The sequence below is a fragment of the Vicugna pacos genome, chromosome 25 (genome assembly GCF_048564905.1).
Source record: "Vicugna pacos chromosome 25, VicPac4, whole genome shotgun sequence".
NCBI classification, from domain to species: domain Eukaryota; kingdom Metazoa; phylum Chordata; class Mammalia; order Artiodactyla; family Camelidae; genus Vicugna; species Vicugna pacos.
In genome coordinates, this window is record NC_133011.1 from 789405 (window position 1) to 809800 (window position 20396).

Below are 20396 nucleotides of genomic sequence, written 5' to 3' on the forward strand. Positions count from 1 at the left end.
ACTCCCAAACAGGCAACGAGTCAGGAAGAGCAGAGCAAGAAACCAAACTCTCGCATCCGCTACTTTTCTTCCTTAGTTGCCACTTCTACATCATCTTCCCAGGAAATTAGTATTTTTTTTTCTACCTGGATTGGCCAGCATTTATAACTGGAATCACACAAAAATACTAAACTGAAACGAAACCATCCAAGAAGAGGCTGGGATCATCCACAATATCAGGTATTACAAAATAGCTGCTGAAAGAAAGTAAACCACAGATTCTTCTATGTAGCAATGTCCACATAATTTTAAGATGCAAGAACAAAGACATGGCATCCTAGAATTCTTCCATCCACCCTTAGTACATGATAACCCCTCTGCAGGGCTGTGCACTGAGCTCTTGATAAAGCGTATTAAGCGTATGGATCAAGCAGTCCTTGGATGGTGGGAAGAGATGGAGGGCTTAAAAAGTTGGGAAGTAAAAAAAAAATTGTAATTTCAAGTGTGATTATTAAAATTCGCCATGTGCAAATAACATGAGCTTGACATCACACAAAATATAAAATACGTTTAAATCAGAATGGCTATTTTTTTTAGGAATTCTTTTTAAATGAAAACTGAATTCTTCTTAAACGAAAAACTCATATTTAAGACAGACAAAAGAATATGCAGCCGTGATGTGAAGTAACACTTCACTTAGCTGAACAAAGACACAGACATAATGTAAGACTGACATAGAGACATACATCCATGTATTCGAAAGACATTGCATAGAACTTCATGCAAGCTATTTTAAAAAATAATTTTATAAGTGTTAAGGCTTGCAAAAATAAATTTATAATTTGAGTCTTAATTTTACTTTTCTTAGTATTAAGAAACATTGGTGTGTCTGTATGTGTGTTTGAGAGAGAGAAAGACAGAGACAAACAGAAGTACTGGCAGAGAGATGCTGGGTGATTGGAATCCAGGATATTTCTACTAAAAGCTACTACTCTGTAATGACAAGAGGTAACAAGAAAGAAAAAGAAAAAATGGCTGAGGGCATTTTAACGTTATCCATGGTCATAATTTCTTAATATAAAATGGAGGAATTATTTTACATCACATTTTAAAATAATATACAGAAATGCATACTATGTATGCTTCAGAATGTTTATTTGAAACTTTAAGAAAATTTAACACATAAGCTTCAGTTCCTTGAGAAATGAATTTACCTAGAAATTTAAATTTCTGGCCAATATTGAGTAATGTGTTGCTATCATAACTCTTCAAGTAGAACTTACAGATATTTCCTATCTTGATACTTTTATTGTAAATGTACCACTAAAATCACACCCTCCTTCAGTTATCATTCCAGCAGTAATAAATATTTTGAGTTTTTAACACCCTTGTTAAACCCATTGTTCTCTTCCTTAATAACTTTCCTCTAAAAACTGCTTTTGCTGCATCCTGTAAATGTTGGTATGTTGTGTTCCCATTTTTTTTCCTTTGGAATCAAGATTTTGTGATTTCTCTTTGTTTTTTTTTTTGTTGTTGTTGTTGTTGTTTGACTTTGTCACTCCTTTTGCTCTAGAATGTATTACTTTCTACAGATTCATAATTTTTTTTTAAATGTACCTTTGCTTTGTTTTCTCACATTTTAGTTTTATTGTGTCTCAGTTCTTCGTCAGGTCTTCTCTGGGTTGAGTCTGTTTGGGGATGTTTGAGCTTTGTGTAGCTGGATGTCCATAACCCCACTCAGAATTGGGAGTTTTCAGTCATTCTTTCTTTAAATAGACTTTCTCTCTTTTATTTATTTTTAAAAAATTTTTTATTTTATTGAGTTATAGTCAGTTTACAATGTTGTATCGATTTCCAGTATAGAGCACAATTTTTCAGTCATACATGAATATACATATATTCATTTTCATATTCTTTTTCACCATGAGCTACCACAAGATCTTGTATACATTTCCTTGTGCTGTACAGTATAATCTTGTTTATTTATTCTATATATACCTGTCAGTATCCACAAATTTTGAACTTCCAGTCTATTCTCTCTTCTATTTCTGAAGCTCCTGTAATTGTCTACCTTCATATTGTGTACCTTGATGGTGTCCCAAAACTCCCATAGGATTTTTTTCACACTTTTTTTCTTTTTACTCCTCTGAATGGATAGTTTCAAATGACTTGTTTTCAGCCTCACTGATTCACTCTTTATCAAGTCTTCTGTTGAAGTTTGCTATTGAAATTTTTAGTCAATCACTGTATTCTTCAGTTATCAAATATTTTTGTTCTTTCTATAGTTTATTTTCCATTGTTGAAGATTTCATTTTGTTCACATATTACATTTGTTTTCTAATTTTATGTAGTCATCTGGGTTTTCTTGCAGTTCACCCAACACTTAAAATAATTATTCTGAATTATTTGTCAATCACTTCATAGATCCCCCTTTCTGTTTGGTTGGGCACTGCAGTATTTATTTGTTTTTACTGGTGGTGTCATGTCTCCCATTGTCCTCACGATCCTTGAATCCTTATGTTGCTATATGGAATTTGAGAATGTGGTCATCTCTTCCATTCTTTACAGATCCATCCTGGCAGATACCCAAAGACTTTTGCAGTCATCAAAACGGTGTTCTAGCCAAGCTAGCTTGTAATACACATGAAGAGGTGGGGAATTCTGCTAAACATACATACATTCACTTTCATATTCTTTTTCACTGTAAGTTACTACAAAATATTGAATACAGTTCCCCGTGCTATACAGTATAAACTTGTTTATTTATTTTATATATACCAGTCAGTATCTGCGAATCTCTAACTCCCAGCTTATCTCTTCCCACCTCCTTCCCCCACTGGTAACCATTTCTCATATTTCTGTTGTCTGACATTGCCTCTTCCTTCAACTGGTCATCAAATCTCTGAATTCTTGTTTATCTGATTCATGATATCCTCTCGTTGATGAAAGTGCTTTATTAAGATATTTTTTAAGTTATAAATTAAGTTTGAACATTATATCATGATTTAGACCTGCTTTTTGGCAACCGTTTTCAGGTTAATTTACTTAATCTGCGAAGAAGTTTGTTAATTATTGTTGTTTGCTTTTTGGTCAGGACACTGCATTTTTATGTGTTATTATTTAATGATTTAATTTGCTTTTCCTGTTACTACCACATTGAATTCCACAGGCTTGCAGCCACTGGGGAATCATTCCTTCTTTCTCTGGCTCTATTGCTCTGTTAACTGTGTACCTACACTTTTTTTCTCTAAGTCCCACTTTTTGTCACTTCCTCACCATTGACCATGACGGATGACGATGTTATTTTGTTAGCTCTATCCCCTTCTCCCAAGGCTCTTTCAAACCTTTCTCTTCATCTTTTCTCTGATTGCTCCCTGCCTCCTTGTCTGTAAGACTCATGCACAGCTCTTTACACTAATGGTAAGCACTTCTCCCCAGAGGGAAGCTCTTTTTGATATTTTGGGGCTGTTACCACCATTAGTGACCCTGAGTGCCCTTCTTGTTTTCTTCAAGGCCTCCTGGCCCCATTCTGGGTTTTCTGCAACAATTCTGATGAATCTCAGAAAGGTATTTTGATGAATACCTTTCTTCTCCATTACGTGTAATTTGGTGAGGTTTTGTTTGTTTGTTTGTCTGTCTTTTAACTATGATGAAGCTACCATGTGTGCTTTATTTTGCTATTCATTGTCCTGGATGTTTGGTATATATTTTTGGAATAAAAGTAAAAATATTAAGATTAGAAGACTATCTATTGTAAATAGTGCTGCTATGAACATTGGGGTGCAGGTGTCTTTTTGAAGTAGGGATCCTTCTGGATATATGCTCAGGAGTGGGATTCCTGGGTCCTATGGTAAGTCTATTCCTAGTCTTTTGAGGAATCTCCAGACTGTTTTCCACAATGGCTGCACTAAACTGCATTCCCACCAAAAGTGTGAGAGGGTTCCCTGTTCTCCACAGCCTCTCCAGCATTTGTCATTGGTGGACTTTTGAATGATGGCCATTCTGGCTGATGTGAGATGATACCTCATTGTAGTTTTGATTTGCATTTCTCTGATAATTAGTGATATGGAGCATTTTTTTTCATGTGCCTATTAATCATTCATATTTCTTCCTTAGAGAATTGCTTGTTTAGGTCTTCTGCCCATTTTTGGATTGGGTTGTTTTTTTTTTTCTTATTAAGCTCCTATGAGCTGCTTATATATTCTGGAGATCAAGCCTTTATCAGTTTCATCTTTTGCAAAAATTTTCTCCCATTCCATAGGTTGTCTTGTTTTACGTATGTTTTCCTTTGCTGTGCAGAAGCTTGTAAATTTCATTAGGTCCCATTTGTTTATTCTTGCTATTATTTCTATTGCTTGGGTAGACTGCCCTATGAGAACATTTTTGAGATGTATGTCAGATAATGTTTGGCATATGTTTTCTTCTGGGAGGTTTATTGTATCTTGTCTTATGTTCAAGTCTTTGATCCATTTTGAGTTGATTTTTGTGTATGGTGTAAGGGAGTGTTCTAGCTTCACTGATTTGCATGCTGCTGTCTAGTTTTCCCAACACCATTTGCTGAAGACACTGTCTTTATTCCATTGTATATTCTTGCCTCCTTTGTTGAAGATTAGTTGACCAAAAGCTTTTGGGTTCATTTCTGGGCTCTCTATGCTGTTCCATTGGTCCATATGTGTTTTTGTACCAATACCATGCTGTTTTGATTACTGTAGCTCTGTATGCAACAATGAATGTATGTATGTTCCCGTATAACTGGAAAATTGTGCTCTACACTGGAAATTGACACAACATTGTAAACTGACTATAATCCAATAAAAAAAAGATTAGAAGACTATCTAATAACACCCAGAACTTCCTTATTTATGTTTGAAAATTTTTGCATTATTTGCCTGTGTGTAGAAGGAGATAATTAGGGTAAGGGTGCAAAGGATTTTCAGTTAGTGGTCCAGGTAGTAGAAACAGATTTGGAAGAGGGAAGTTGTTGAAAAGGTGATGAGGGGATGTTGATACACAGACAGACAGAAGCCCCTTACATATAGATGTGCATATATATTTCAGGAAATTTTTTCTCAGTTCATGATTAGCTAGCATGCACATCCATCATTTGGCTTGCAAATTCTAATTCTTTTCTACTATTCTTTTATTGGCAGAATTAATAACTAATACCATAAACAAAGTGCTTGTAGTGCTAAAATTTTCTTCCTTTCTTCTACAGTATTCTAGTTCAAATAAAAACTCTGTTTTTCATGTTATCTTGATTATAGAGGGATTTTGTACAAGTTTGTTTCTTTCTTACATTAAGGAAAGAAAGTCTTAACTACCACAGATTCTAAACTGAGAGAAATGTATGTATTGTTTTGATAAAACAGTATCCTATGAACATTTATATGTATGTACATATATATGACATGTTTACATTTATATAAAAATGTGATTTTATAAATTATATATAAATGATATAAACATATAATAGATCCTGTTTTATATATGTTTAAAATAACACATGTATATATAATTTTCAATAGCACTACGAGCTACAAAGAATCAATTGTAATTTGAATGAGATGACTTAAATGGTTTAACATTTCACCATCTCCATCTTTAATTAATGGAGATGTATACAATCAAAACATTTGTTTTTATCTCTTCTGTTGAAAGTGCTGAAGTGAGGGTAGATTTCACTTTGCGCTCCATGCCTTGAGCCTTTGCATGAGAATCTGCATTTTTGCTATCAATGAGGACATGTATCAAATGTTTACCCCCTGATGTCCATGGACCAGGTATGGCAAAGTATTCGTAAGTCTTCTGTTTCCTTATTTTTCTCTTTTATTGCAACTTGAATTCTGATGTGATTTTAAATACAGATACAATTATAAATATGGTATAATTTATACATACATTTCATTTTGTACATTCTGCATCTTATTTCAGTTTGACATTGGACAATAGTACTTAAAGTAGTTTTTAAATATTGACCAAAATATCTGGTAATACTTTGAAATAAAATATTTGCATAAAATGAAAGGAGGCGGTCAGTTGCTTTGCTGTATAAATAGATAATTTTAATAATCAGACATATCAATTTTAAAATGGACAAATATAAGAAGAGCAAAATTGAATAAATATAAACAAAGAACATCAACTTAAAATAAATGTTAAAACAATGATTTTCACAAATTACATAAGGGGCAAAAACTAATAAAATTTCATTTAGCCATGATGAATTGACATGAGTAGCTTTCAAACACCTGGAAAGGAGTATTTATTGTACTACGTCTGCAAGATTTAAAAACTATATTGACTTTCCTATATTTTGGCAACTAATTCTATTTCTGGGGCTCTTTAAACAAATCAAAGTATAAGTAAATGTATGGATTTTTTTCAAAAATATTATAGTAATAAACTTTAACCAACTATAATGGCAAATAATAAAACAATAACATTTGCTACATGATGAAAGTGGATGCAGTCTTTGAAAATAAGTTTTTTTGGTGTGTTTTTTAAGCCTTTGGCTATAAGATAATCCAAAAAACTCAGGATTTGGTCATATAGTAAGTATATACAGTATAAAGTATCAAAAATTTTTAAAAAGAGATTTAATTTACATTTTTTGGGGGGGGTGAAGAGGTAATTTGGTTTATTTATTTCTTTATTTAATAGAAGTACTAGGGATTGAACCCAGGCCCTCATGCATGCTAGTCACGCACTCCTCACCTTAGTTATACCCTGCCCTCCAGATTTATTTTAATAAATTATTGTAGTTTAATTTGATGACCAACAATTTAACATTTATACCCATTATATAATAAGTATGGGTATATTGTTGTTAAGGTACAGATGATGAGCGAGGAGCGTGGGTATGAAAGTAGGTTTTTTAGTATCACTAAGGTGAGTATAAAAAGCAGTTAACAGTGATCATACTTGAATGAAGATATTTCAAATAAATGTTATCTTTTAAATTTATATATTTTTATTTTTCAAAGATTATATACTAAAATATAATGTGTTCCAAGTACATTTTCAAACAAAATAGTACATAATTTGGTGACTATAAGCAGCATTAATTTCAAAATTTAATTTGAAATTAATTCACAACATTTGGACTTGAAAAGGAAAATATATAAAGCTTTCAAAAATTTCAAAATTATTTTGCAACATTTGGACTTGAAAAGGAAAATATATAAAGCTTTTGCTTCAGGTGGAAGTACCTACCAAGGAGAGAGCTAAGGTAAACTAGTTCTCTGACTCATCTCTAAACACTTGTAAGTTAAATTTACAGTAATTGAGGAATGTTAAAAGTAAGTGGAAAGGAGATACGTGAAGAGAAGAAGATGGGAAGTGAAGGAGGAACCATGGAATGATGTGTGTGCGTGTGAGATTGCTGTCTGGGTATTTCATTAAAAATGTCAGCAGCCCAAACTCTACTGTCACTGTCCAAACCCATGAGTGGGCATCTGGTTGATGCTAATCTGATTCTCATCTCCTCTCTGTCCTCTCTCCTCAAGACTATGTCTTCAAGAGCTCCTTTCTCCATCACTCGTCACATCACTTCAAACTCCTCATGATGCCTGGGATATACTACCACTACCTACATCTAACTTACGTTCTTTGCAACATCTGTGTTAATTTTTCCTAGTGTCTCCCTCATATCTGTCTGCTGTTGTCTAATTTAAAAATGCACAATAGCAGATTCTTCTAGGAAGACCCAACCAAAATTGATAGAGTATACAGTCTCACAGATGAACATCACTAATTTATTGAGCTATCTCTTCTAGAGGAAGATTGAAGAGCGGATGTTAGATTATGAGTGGGAAAAAGAGGGCATCGTGATGGTGTTTGCATTAGAGTTTCTTCCATTAGAAAAAAAATGAAATATGCTTCAAGGAAACAAAGGGAGTACCATTTTCTGTCAAAGGATATACAGTGAGGAAAGTGCTATCATATTTTACAGCCTGGCTGAATGTTATAAATGAAAGAAAATCATATCTGAAGCCATTACAGTTTACCAATGTTCACCTCATCAATTTCTGCCTCCAGAATATAAATTCTGTTCTAAATTGAAGTCTGCAGGATAATGGAGGAAAGCAGCAACAGTTCTGAAAAGGGATTGCTTCTCCTGGGATTTTCTGACCAGCCCCAGCTAGAGAGAATCCTTTTTGTTATCATTTTGTTTGTCTACATCCTGAGCCTTCTGGGGAACACCGCCATCATTTTGGCGTCTTGCCTGGACCCCAAACTCCACACTCCCATGTACTTTTTCCTCTGCAACCTCTCTTGTGTAGACATCTGCTTTACCACAAGTGTTGCCCCGCAGTTGCTGGTTACCATGAGTAGGAAGGACAAGAACATGAGCTATGGCGCATGCGTGGCCCAGCTCTATGTGGCCATGGGGTTGGGCTCCTCCGAGTGTGTTCTCTTGGCGGTCATGGCTTATGATCGCTATGCTGCCGTCTGCCGGCCTCTGCGCTACACAACCATTATGCATCCTCAGCTCTGTTCGTCCCTGGCCAGCACAGCATGGCTCGGTGGCCTCATCACCTCCCTGATTCAGTGCTCCCTGACTCTGCAGCTGCCCCTCTGTGGTCATCGCAAACTGGACCACATTTTTTGCGAGGTTCCAGTGCTCATCAGACTGGCCTGTGTGGACACCACATTCAATGAGGTAGAACTCTTTGTGGCCAGTGTAATCTTTTTAATTGTCCCTGTGTCACTCATCTTAGCCTCCTACGGCTGTATCACGCAAACTGTGTTGAGAATAAAATCAGCAGCGGGGCGCCGGAAGGCCTTTGGGACTTGCTCCTCCCACCTGGCTGTGGTCATCATTTTCTATGGGACCATCATTTTCATGTACCTTCAGCCAGCGAAAAGTAGCTCCAAAATCCGGGGGAAGTTTGTCTCTCTTTCCTACACCATAGTCACACCACTCTTAAACCCCATTATCTACACTCTGAGAAACAAAGATGTGAAAGGCGCTGTGGGGACACTAGTAATGGGAAATGCTTTGGGTTCAGAAAGGGCATGAGCTGTAAGTATAAATTTAGCCTGTTGTTTTTAGCTTGTGGATGACTTGTTCTGAGTACTGTTTTCCTGTTCAACGCCATAAGCAGTCGTAAAAGATGGAGAACTCTACAAGAGGCTGACACACTCAAGCCACAATAAGTTTCATTCTTTCCAAACATCGTTCTCATGGAGTCCAAGATTCTATGCTCCGTCTACAGTAAACTCTTTGGTCCTCCTCGACCGTGCCATCAACTTTCATGCACTAATTATTTCACCCTGGAATACTGGTCTATCTGGTAAACCTCGACTTCGCCCTAAAATCTCAAATAAAATGTTACCTGTACTCTCCAGGTTTCTTGAAACATGAAACATGATTCATCTCACCTTCTGGGTAAAACTGTTTCATAATAAATGTTGAGAACATAAAACATACCCTATTTTATTTATACATTTCACACCATTATATATATGTGTATATATATATATATACACACACACACACACGCATACATATATATACACACACACATATATACACACATATAAATATCTATATTTAGAAAAAATATATTACCACTTTTCCACAATATCAGCTTAAACCAGAGAAGAAACTAGCCTTGCTATATTGACTCATTTATGTTAGGAAACCAGAAATATAAAATAGAATTGTGATGCAAATGTTTGCTTCATTATTTTATTAAAGTAACCAAAGGTGCAAAATTTTATTAAACAGATTAATCCACATATAATTCGATTCATTCCTCTTTTGTTTAAAGGGGTTAGAAGTTGAGTAAAAGTGAGAGAGAGAGTATGTCATTCTCTTTGTCTCTGTCTCTCTGGCTCTCTCTCCCAAAGAGAGTGAAATCCATCAATTTGTCAGTCTCAAGTATTTTAAGAGAAAATTGTGGAAGTGAAAAAATATGGATTTAATCTACAATCTTAATTTTATTTTCATCTTTCATTATAATACCCACAAGGGAAAAAAGAACATGAAAAGAAAAAGTAAAATTCATACGTGACTTAGACTTAAGATAACAGAAAACTGAAGCTCATGTAAATACAGTTTATAACAGAATGTTGCTGTCAGTGTATAAATGTTAAAGTGTGGACCTGTCTCTACTGCCAAAGACTAGATTGAAGGCGAAATGGCTGCACATTTAAGGATAAAAAGCATCAGAAGAATTTTCTGAATGAATCAGGGGTGCTGCTCCAAAAGCATCGGTCCAATTTACACCTATTAAACATCTTCATAACAAATAAAGTGATGAGTATTTATTTAACAGAAAGAAGAGGCATAAAATCCTGGTTGAATTTGTCTTCCAGATTTTTCTTATGTGGGTCCCCTACTCAGTAATGGAAGGAAGAGTGGGGAAGCTATTTGAACACGTTCAGGAATGCACACTTTCATTTATAACATCCAAAGAGAGAAGTTCTACAGGGAACCTCACCTTTATAAAAATATCATTTCTGTATGCCCCAAAAAATACAACACAGGAAAGAACACATGTATGTCAGACTGTAAATCAATTTAATTAAATAAGGCCTCTAAGACACAAGATATCACAGTTAAAACACAAGCACAAAAACAAAACACAGCTAAATACCCAAATGCCTTTAGCTTTTCTGTAAAGGAAAGCAAATGTTTAGTAAGTAATGTTTTAATATCTTACTTTATTTGGGAATAACCTGGTTATTTCATGAAATCCCATCATTTAACTCAATTTAACATAATTCTAAAATTTAAGTTACCAAATATTTGGAAAGATCATGTTTAAGTAGATATTTCTAAACAATAGGTAATTCTGAAGAGTCTACCCAAAAGTTCTTATCTTATTGGTGTTTAATTTACTTATAAGAATTTTGTCACACCAAATGATTATTTTTTGACAAATATGCAACAGATATAACAAGATCTTATTTGACTTTAATTAAACCTGGGTACAGTGAAAGTATTATACTTAATATTGATGACTCTAAAGACATGCCTATATTAATCAGATTAACAAAGTTAAGCTAACCTTAACACCAGGTATTAACTTAATATTGAATGTTTCCCAGTTTGATGAGAAGGTTAATAAGAGACCAAGAGGGAGGCACCCCTTTGTTTTCAGAGCCTTAGGACCTTGTGGTGGCCAGTGGGAAGAAAAAGAGTTAGAGGTTGAAGGAGGGTGTTTTTCTAGAGAACCCAAATTAGAGGTCAGAAAGCAGAAGCCAGTATTCCCAGTAAAAAAACAGACACGAGTTTATAAGACGCACATAGCCTTGAGATTGGGCACGGCCAGGGAGAGTGTTGTTTCTTGAAGTGTTGTCTTAGATAGAGGACCCAAACATATTTGAAAAGTTCCATAGCGAATCTTCATTGATAGTTTTGGCATTTAAAAAGTGGCAGAGGAATAATTTTAAGAAACAAGAGAATAATTGCAAGGAAACTAGAAGAAGACAGATGATAATAAAATATAAAAATATGAATAGAATAAACAAAGACAAATGTGTCTTTAAAAATAAATTTAATGATTATAACAAGTGATCAGAAAAAGCGAACCATATAATAATTAAAAATAAAATTATAATAAATAAAAATAAATAAAAGCAATTTATATAATAAAAATAAATAAGATTTTAAAAATTAAGTAATAAATAAATAAAACAGAGTTAGATGTAATAAACTAGGAATCATAGAGTAGATTGAACAGATGTAGCATGATGAGTTGAGAAATAATGGAAACTGCATAGAGTTGGATAAGTTAGATGATGAAGAATTCATGGGATGCAGGAGAAAGAGCATGGTTATGGAGAGTGCACAATGAAGGCAAGTCGTCTAGCATGCTTACAGAAGTGATGACTTATTGCTGCTTTGGCACAACCTTGCTTAGCGCCACTTGGAGGCAGGCAGGGCTGGCGGGCTGGAGCTAGCTCACTCTCCTGGCATACTGCAGACCCTCTGGCGAGGCAGACAAGTGTGCCACATGGGCAGACCCGTGCACTTAGCTGGGTGCAGGGGAGGCGGCATTGTGGCCTCCATTCTCCTGTCCAGGGTCCTGGCTTGGTTGTCTGCTGGGCTGTCTGGCGCCACTTGGAGCAGCCACGTGTGCCACGGTCTGCACCTGGTCCCTGCCCAGCCCAGCTGCTGCCCACTTATCGTGCCCTGTATCCTCACTCCAGCTGCAGAAGCTGGCCCCAGGGGCTGGCGCTCCACTGGCCTGGGGGAGGGCACATATCTGTGTCATGACACTAGAGAAATTCTCATGGGAAGAGGGGAATAAAAGTTACCTTGATTCTTAGTCACCTGAAAAAAAAAGAATTTTTAATGAAAGACAGAAAGTGTACTATAAACAGAAGATTTCATTAGTAAAGTAAAAAGATAGCAAAATATAGTACACCCTTAAGAATTGGAGGTGGGCCAACCCAAGAGGGGGAAAAGGATGCTGCTCTTTTGTTTCTCCCATCTTACAGCCTGGCTTAGGGGGCATTTTTGTGACTGATTGATTGACAGCTCACAGTCTTTGAGTGCTCAGGTTGACTGATTGACAGCTCATGTTCCTTGTGTTCAGGCTGATTGACAGCTCACGTTCCTGGTGCTCAGGCACGCCCATCTCTCTTGCACATGCACACAGAGAAACTTACAGGAAGGGACTCAAACTGAGCACCTTATCCTGAATGCAGGTGTACTGTTATTTTCTGGGTTGCTCCTTCCCCCTTCCTCTCCCCTTTGCTTGATGCTTATTTCTGTCTAACTGCCTAGCAGTTCAATATCACTAATCAACAGGGAAATGCAAATTAAAACCACAATGAGAGATCACCTCACACTTGTTAGGATGGCTGTTAAAAAAAAAAGAGAGAGATAACAATTGGTGGCAAAGATGTGAAGTAAAAGGGACACTTGCACATTGTAGGTAGAAATGTAACTTGGTACAGCCATTAAGGAAGACAGTATGAAGTTTCCTTAAAAAACCCCAAAATTTTACCATCATGTTATCCAGCAAAATAAATGTACTTAGTCTCTCAAAGATATGGAAAGGAAACAACTTAGGTGTCCAGAGAGACAGATGGATTAATAAAAAAAATTGTGACTGTATATATACGTATTTACATATGATACACCTCATTTAGCCTAAAAAAGAAAGAGAACATGTCATTTGCAACAACATGGTAAACCTTGAAGTACATTACGCTCGGTAAAATAAGCCAGACACAGAAGAAAGTATCTACATGATTTCACAAATACGTGGAGTCTAAAAATGTCTAGTACATGAAAGTAGAGGGTGTAACAGTGGTTACCAGGGGCACAGAAGTGGAAAAACTGGAAAAGTGCTGGTCAAAATGTACAAAGTTTTAGTTATGTAAGATAAATAAGACTAGATACCCAATGTACAGAAAGATCACTATAGGTAATAATTCTCTATTGAATACTGGCTATTTGCTACCAGACTAGATGTCAGGTACTCTCACCACACACATAAAAATAACTAGGTGAGACAAACAATCCAATAAAAAATGGGCAGAAAAACTAAATAGACATTTTTTCAAGGAATACATACAAATGGCCCCAGGTACATGATCAGATCCTCAACATCACTAATTATAATGGAAATGCAAATAAGCTATCACCTCACACCCATCAGAGTGGCTGTCATCAAGAAGACAAGAAAAGAGGAGTGTTGGCAAAGATGTAGCAATCTGGGAACACTTGTGCACGGTTGGTGGGAATTTAAATTGGTCTAGTCTCTGGAAAACAGTCTGGAGGTTCCTCAAAAAATTGATAAGATAATGCCATATGATCCATCAGTTCCACTCTGGGGTGTATATTCAAAGAAAATAAAAACAGGAGAAGAGATATGTACTCCATGTTTATTAATTATTCACAATAGCCCAGATATGGATTATACACAAAATACTTACAATTATACACAAAATACTTACAATTGAGATAGCATTGGAATTTTTAGTAGTAATACTCAATGTTAAAAGACAAAGGAGGGAGGGATACCCTTATAATCACGAGGGAATATGATTTTCAGCCTAGAAGACTACACTTAGCCAAACTTCTAAGTGGGGAGGTAAAATAATGCCATTTTCAGACATGCAAGTTCTCAACAAAATTTTCTCCTATGTACCTTGTTTGGGAATCTACTGAAGGATATGTTCCACTAAAATGAAAGAGTAAATAAAAAAAGTAGGGAGGCTTATAGTATAGACATCAAGGGATCCAGGGAAGAGGGTTAATGGTGAAGGATCCTCCCAGGAGGATCTCTGTGAAGGTAACCCTCAGGCAGGCAGTCTGGGAGGGGAGCCGGAGCATAGAGGCTACAGGAAGGGTGGTCTAGGAAGCAGCAACTGAGAGAAGTTTGAAGTACTCATGATAACAAGAAAATATTTATCAGGGGAAAACTTGTACGTACGGCAGAAAAGCAGATCAAGCAAACAAACAAGTCTGAGACCTAATTAATTCTAGTTTCAGACCAGATTTTTTTTTTCTTTCAAAAGCAATAAAATAGCATCTTAAAGGAAAGGTAACCACAGTGCCACCAATGACTTTAACATCAATATTTATTCCATCTTAATAATATAAAAATTGAATGTTATTTTAACAAAATTAATGGAGCTATAATCTTTTTGAGATGATGGGAGAAGTATGTGTGTGTGTAGAGCTCGGGAGAGTGGAAGGAACCCAAATCCTGATCATTTGTAGTCAAACTTGTGCCAGTTATTTGTCTGTGGACTCTCAGCTCCAAACTGACTAGGAGTCAGTGAACTACAGTTGCCCCACAAACAGTGCAGGAACTAGGGGCTCTGATCCTCTATGCAGTCAAAATTCCAAATATATTTTACAATCAGCCTTCTGTAGCCATGGTTCTGCATCCTTGGATTCAACAACAGCAAATACTGGAGTATTGTAGTATTTACTATGGAAAAAACAAAACAGAACAACTCATGTATAAGTGGACACATGCAGTTCAAACCAGTATTATTCAAGGGTCAACTGTCATTACTCTGAATCCATTATCAATTTGTTTCATATTAATTTCTCCCAGAAGGAACTACCAAAAGGAGACCAAGGGGAGAAAATTCTGTGATTATATTTGTTTCCTTGGCTTATTCTTTCAATACATCAACATCTTTATAACCATTTCCCTGTATTAATTTTTCTTCTTAAGGGAAAAAAAAGATTGTTAATGTGTAATGATCCTACGTTATAAGCCATGTGAAGGAAAGGCTTTTTTTTTTCCTTCCACTATACCATATTCTAGCCCCTAGTACAGAGACTGATATTTAATAAAATTGTACAAAAATTTTTGTAGAATATATAGAAAGTCTTTCATTACAATTAATTATATTATATTCAATTATGCACCTTCTGTACATAATTTTTAATTGTAAATTTAATTCATGCTTTTCAGTAAAAGAAGACACCTGAAGTTATCATTTACACTTTTACCCTCTAAGATCATGATTCTTGCTTTTTTGTCTTTTGAGGTATTTGTACACGTTTGTAAGCTCAGTGTATATGGACTCTTAAATCAAGTCATTTCCTAAGTGTATCATTACAGTTTGGATATCTGATTGAGGTTAAGTGTATTGAAATGTGTTTCTTTTACATATATTTATAACTGCAGGAATAAAAATATTAGGGGCACAGAACTGAGGTTACAGTGGACTTTCATGGGTAAACACTCTGCTTTAGAATTTTCTGTAAACCTCATGGCTTACGAACAAAGTTCTATGTGATATTAATGCAAACATAAAAATCAGCTGTGATGGCTAACGTTTTTTGTCAACTTGACTGAGCCATGGGATGTCCATATTAAACATTATTTCTGAGTTTGGGTGTTGCCAAATGAGACTGGCATTTGAACTGGTGGATGAGAAAATCATATTACCTCCCCTAATGAGGGTGGGATCCATCCAATCTATTCAGGACCTGAGTAGAACTGAAGGATTGTGGAACAAAGAATTCACTCTCTGCCTGACTATTGGATCCAGGACATTGGTGTTCACCTACCCTTGGACTTGGGTTTTTACCACCAGCTTTCTTAGATCTTTACTTTCCAGATGAGAGATTATGGGATTTTCAACCTCCATTGTCATGTGAGCCAATTTCTTACTCTCTTTCCCTCTCCCTGGACAAATGGATAAAGAGAATGTCTATCTGTGTATATAAATATCTCTTGATATAGAAAATCTCTGTCTATATGTGCATAATACCTACATCTATTGTACTGTGTCAATATGTCGATATATATATCTATCTAGTCCCCTATTGGCTGTTTCTCTGGAGAACCCTGACTAATACACTAATGTAACTAATACATAAACTTTCTGAATGCTTTTTTAAAATCCTAAAAATGCCCATTACCTACAGACTGACTATTAGAAAGTGCCTCCCAGGATTCAAGAATCTTTTTCTATTCATGTTAGAACACAGATGTCACACTAACTTGTGATATTTGGGAAAGATGGCTTAAAATCACTGGTTCCCCACTGTTTTTAAGAGTGAGTGCCTTCTCTTAGATTTCTGTGACTTCCCAGAGGACTTAGACTCATATGGTCTCTTCCTAGCTCTTGCTTTTTCTGATGTGGTCGAGATAATACTTCATATAAATATTTGATTCCTGGAAGGTGGGTATAGCTCGATGGTAGAGCACATGCTTAGCATGTCTGAGGTCCTGGATTCAATCCACATACCACCACTAAAAAAAAGAAGAAAAATTAAAAACAAAAAAAGTATTTTATTCCTTCTTTTTTTTCCCCTAACATTTTTAGAGCAAGTTTTCTCTTCCGAATCAAAGACAGCCGTGTGAACTCCCACCATCAGGCCAACACTCCAAAGAAGCCCCGCCTGACATTTACTGATTTTCCATGATACACACATACACACGTACAGTCTTGCACTCTTCATTTAGGTAGGACAGTTCACTAAGCTATCAAACATACATTCATATAAATACTTCTTCCTGTTTTATAAAATTTTAACTAAAACATAAAATACATAGTAAGAATTCCAAAACACATTGGTTATGCACATAAAATAACACAAAATATATATACTCGTTAATTCAGCACTTGAATAAAGAAGGAAAACATCATCAACATTCGAAAACTCTACTCGTGTGTCATTCAATCATCAAGCAAAAGTAATTATAATCCTGATTTTTAACCTAGCTTTCTAAGTGGTGTGCTTTGGTGTGCGCTCTGTACACCTGTCTGTTCATCTGAGTGCATGCTAGAGGAAATGAACCGTGCACCCTGCACATGTATCTCACAGCGCTCTTATGCCATTGCCACCCCTGCAATGGATGGATGCCAATTGTGGCAACTGGTTCTGTAGATCTTTTTCTCCAAGACTGGTTATCAGCTAGGGCATAGTACCCATCCTAGACTACTGCCTTTCCTGACATTAGGAGCATACAACTTGCAGTTAGCCATACTTGCTTGTCAAGTATTTTGCTTAAGTAAAACATATTAATCCTTGGCAAATTATTTTTGTAATTTTAAATGTTCATATTATTAGAGAGAAATCTTAGTAACAGCTTAGTGAGATATTTTTGTCATGCAATGAAATAATGTACATCCATTTAAAAATGGTAAAGAATGTTGAATGATGTCTTAAATATGCATTCTGGAGTGGTAAATAGGTAAAAAAAAAATATGAGGTGGTCAAGAAGGCATGACAGAGGCAGAAGAAGACCAGAAGCACCAAGATTTCTACCAGAAACCTGAACTTTTGATACATCAGTACTGAATGGCCGCAGCATGAAAAACACAATAGAAGGCTGGCACAGCAAATTTTGAAAGCTGATGGCAGTGCATTATCCTTCACTTTGGAGATTTATTGAAGTGTTAAAAGACCAATAGCAAGGCAACAAACAAATTATAACCTAGGTTCTTGGTAAGTGCACTCAAATACACCAAATGACTTCATGATAATAATGACAAAATCAAACTTGAATGACCAGGAACTGTTAACAGTGGTATCAAATATAAAGCAGATTAATCAGGTTGATATATACTTGAGAGAAATTACTCATCAACTTAAGGGTAACCTTGTTGGATTTCATGAGGAGTAAGAAAAAGAATAAACGTGAAATCCAAAATTTATCATGAATTACAATAAAAATAATGTAAATACAATTTTAACGAATTTAAATGTATTATTCAGCAAATCAAGGATGAAATGTCTCCGTGGAGTTTTGGACAGAACTCGATTTCAAGGGCCTTTTTTTCATGGACCAAATATCCCAATGGGCATTTTGGACATGACCAACTATAAAAGACTTTTTGGCGTAGCCCAATTGTGTCAATGTTTTAGACAGTACCAAATGTCCTGAAAAACATTTAGTGCTTATGGTAGAAACACTATTTCACACTGAGAATCCAAATTGTCATCAAAAAAGCCAACACAAAGATCAGGTTAAAGCTTGGATCTCTGGGGGGGTTATTAATCCTAAATTTAAATAATTACAATGTTGAAGGTGCAGGATGCTCTGTTATAATCCCAAATCACACTGTGATACACAGTAAGCTTGCAAGGGTAAGAAGGTTGGTTGACACAGCCTTTAATTGCACAAAGAGAACAATTCACTGAAACAAACTATGAATAACCAATACACGTTCCAAAATCTAGGCATTGAAAACACATAACTGAGTACAAGTTTTACTTCTGTAAGAAATGCTGAGTCTGTAGAAATAGTGATGGCAGTTTTTTTTTCTGATATTCTTGTCATTGTTGTTGCCATAATTAACTGGAGGTAACATATGGCATGCTTACCATTTGCTAGACTTCATGTGGAGTACAGTTATTGGAATATCTGACAAACATTCTCATGCTAATTTGATAAATCAATATCACGTGTGGGTCTTAAGAACATTCCACAATCTTAATTGCTCATTTACTGGTCTGCTTTCCAAAATGCCTTTCTCCTGTTCTCAAAATTTTCACAATCCTCCCTGTTCTTCACAAACAGGATCCTTCTCTTTTTTTTTTTTTTTGCCATACATATATATACACACACACTTATTTATTGAAGTATAACCAGTTTACAATGTTGTGTCAATTTCTGGTGCACAGCAAAATGCTTCAACCATACATGAACATACATATATTTGTTTTCATATTCTTTTTCACCATAAGATGCTACAAGATATTGAATCTATTTCCCTGTGCTAAACAGTATCAACTAGTTGTTTATTTATTATATATATATTAGTTAGTATCTGCAAATCTCAAACTCCCGATTTGTCCCTTCTTACCCTCATTCCCCCCGGTAACCATAAGTTTATTTTCTATGTCTGTGAGTCTGTTTCTGTTTTGTAAATAAGTTTGTTTGTCTTTTTTTTTTTAAGATTCCACATATGAGTGATATCATGCATTTTTCTTTCTCTTTCCAGCCCACTTCACTCAGAATGACATTGTCCAGGTCCATCCATGTTGCTGCAAATGGCATTATTTTATTCTTTTTATGGCTGAGTAGTATTCCATTGTTTAAATATACCACAACTTCTTAATCCAGTCATCTACTGATGGACCTTTTGGTTGTTTCCATGTCTTGGCTACTGTAAATAGTGCTGCAATGAACATGGGGTGCAGGTGTCTTTTTGAATTAAGGTTCCCACTGGATATATGCCCACAAGTGGGATTGCTGGATTAAATAGTAAGTCTATTTTTACTATTTTGAGGACTCTCCAGTTTTCTGTAATGGCTTCAACAAACTATATTCCCACCAGCAATGTAGGAGGGTTCCCTTTTCTCCACAGCCTCTCCAGCATTTATCATCTGTGGACTTTTAAATGATGGCCATTCTGACTGGTGTGAGGTGATACCTCACTGTAGTTTTGATTTGCATTTCTCTGATAATTAGTGTTATTGAGCATTTTTTCATGTGCTTATTGGCCATTTGTATGTCTTCAATGGAGAATTCCTTGTTTGGTTCTTCTGCCCATTTTTGGATTGGGTTTTTGTTGTTGTTTTTATAAAGTTGTATGAGCTGTTTATATATTCTGGAAAGTAAGCCCTTGTCTGTCTCATCTTTTGCAAATATTTTCTTCCATTTCAGAGGTTGTCTGTTTTGCTTATGTTTTCCTTTGCTGTGAAAAAGCTTGTATGTTTAATTGGGTCCCATTTGTTTATTTTTGCTTTTATTTCTATTGCTTGGGTAGATTGCCCTAGAAGAACATTGCTAAGATTTATGTCAGATAATGTTTCACCTATGTTTTCTTCAAAGAGTTTTATAGTGTCTTGTCTTATGTTTAAGTCTTTAAGCCATCCTTCCTGCCAAAACCTGGAACAAGACAAGGATGCCCACTCTCACCATTTCTACTCAGTATAGTATGGGAAGCCCTACCCATAGCAATCAGACAAGAAAAAGAAATAAAAATGATCCAGATTGGAAGAGAAGAGGTAAAATTGTTATTATATGCAG

At 35.7% G+C, this 20396-nt stretch overlaps 1 protein-coding gene across 1 annotated transcript; it reads left to right on the top strand.

Moving 5' to 3' along the window:
- Nucleotides 1-8049: 8049 nt before the first annotated feature.
- On the top strand, nucleotides 8050-9001 carry LOC140689128 (olfactory receptor 2G6-like). The gene has a single exon (XM_072949384.1). It carries the CDS (start codon nucleotides 8054-8056, stop codon nucleotides 8999-9001), a length of 948 nt encoding a protein of 315 aa, XP_072805485.1. The 5' UTR covers nucleotides 8050-8053.
- Nucleotides 9002-20396: the final 11395 nt, after the last annotated feature.

What these genes read in the sequence shown, in the direction of transcription:
- LOC140689128 (XM_072949384.1), top strand. Translation starts at nt 8,054, where the DNA reads ATGGAGGAAAGCAGCAACAGTTCTGAAAAGGGATTGCTTCTCCTGGGA.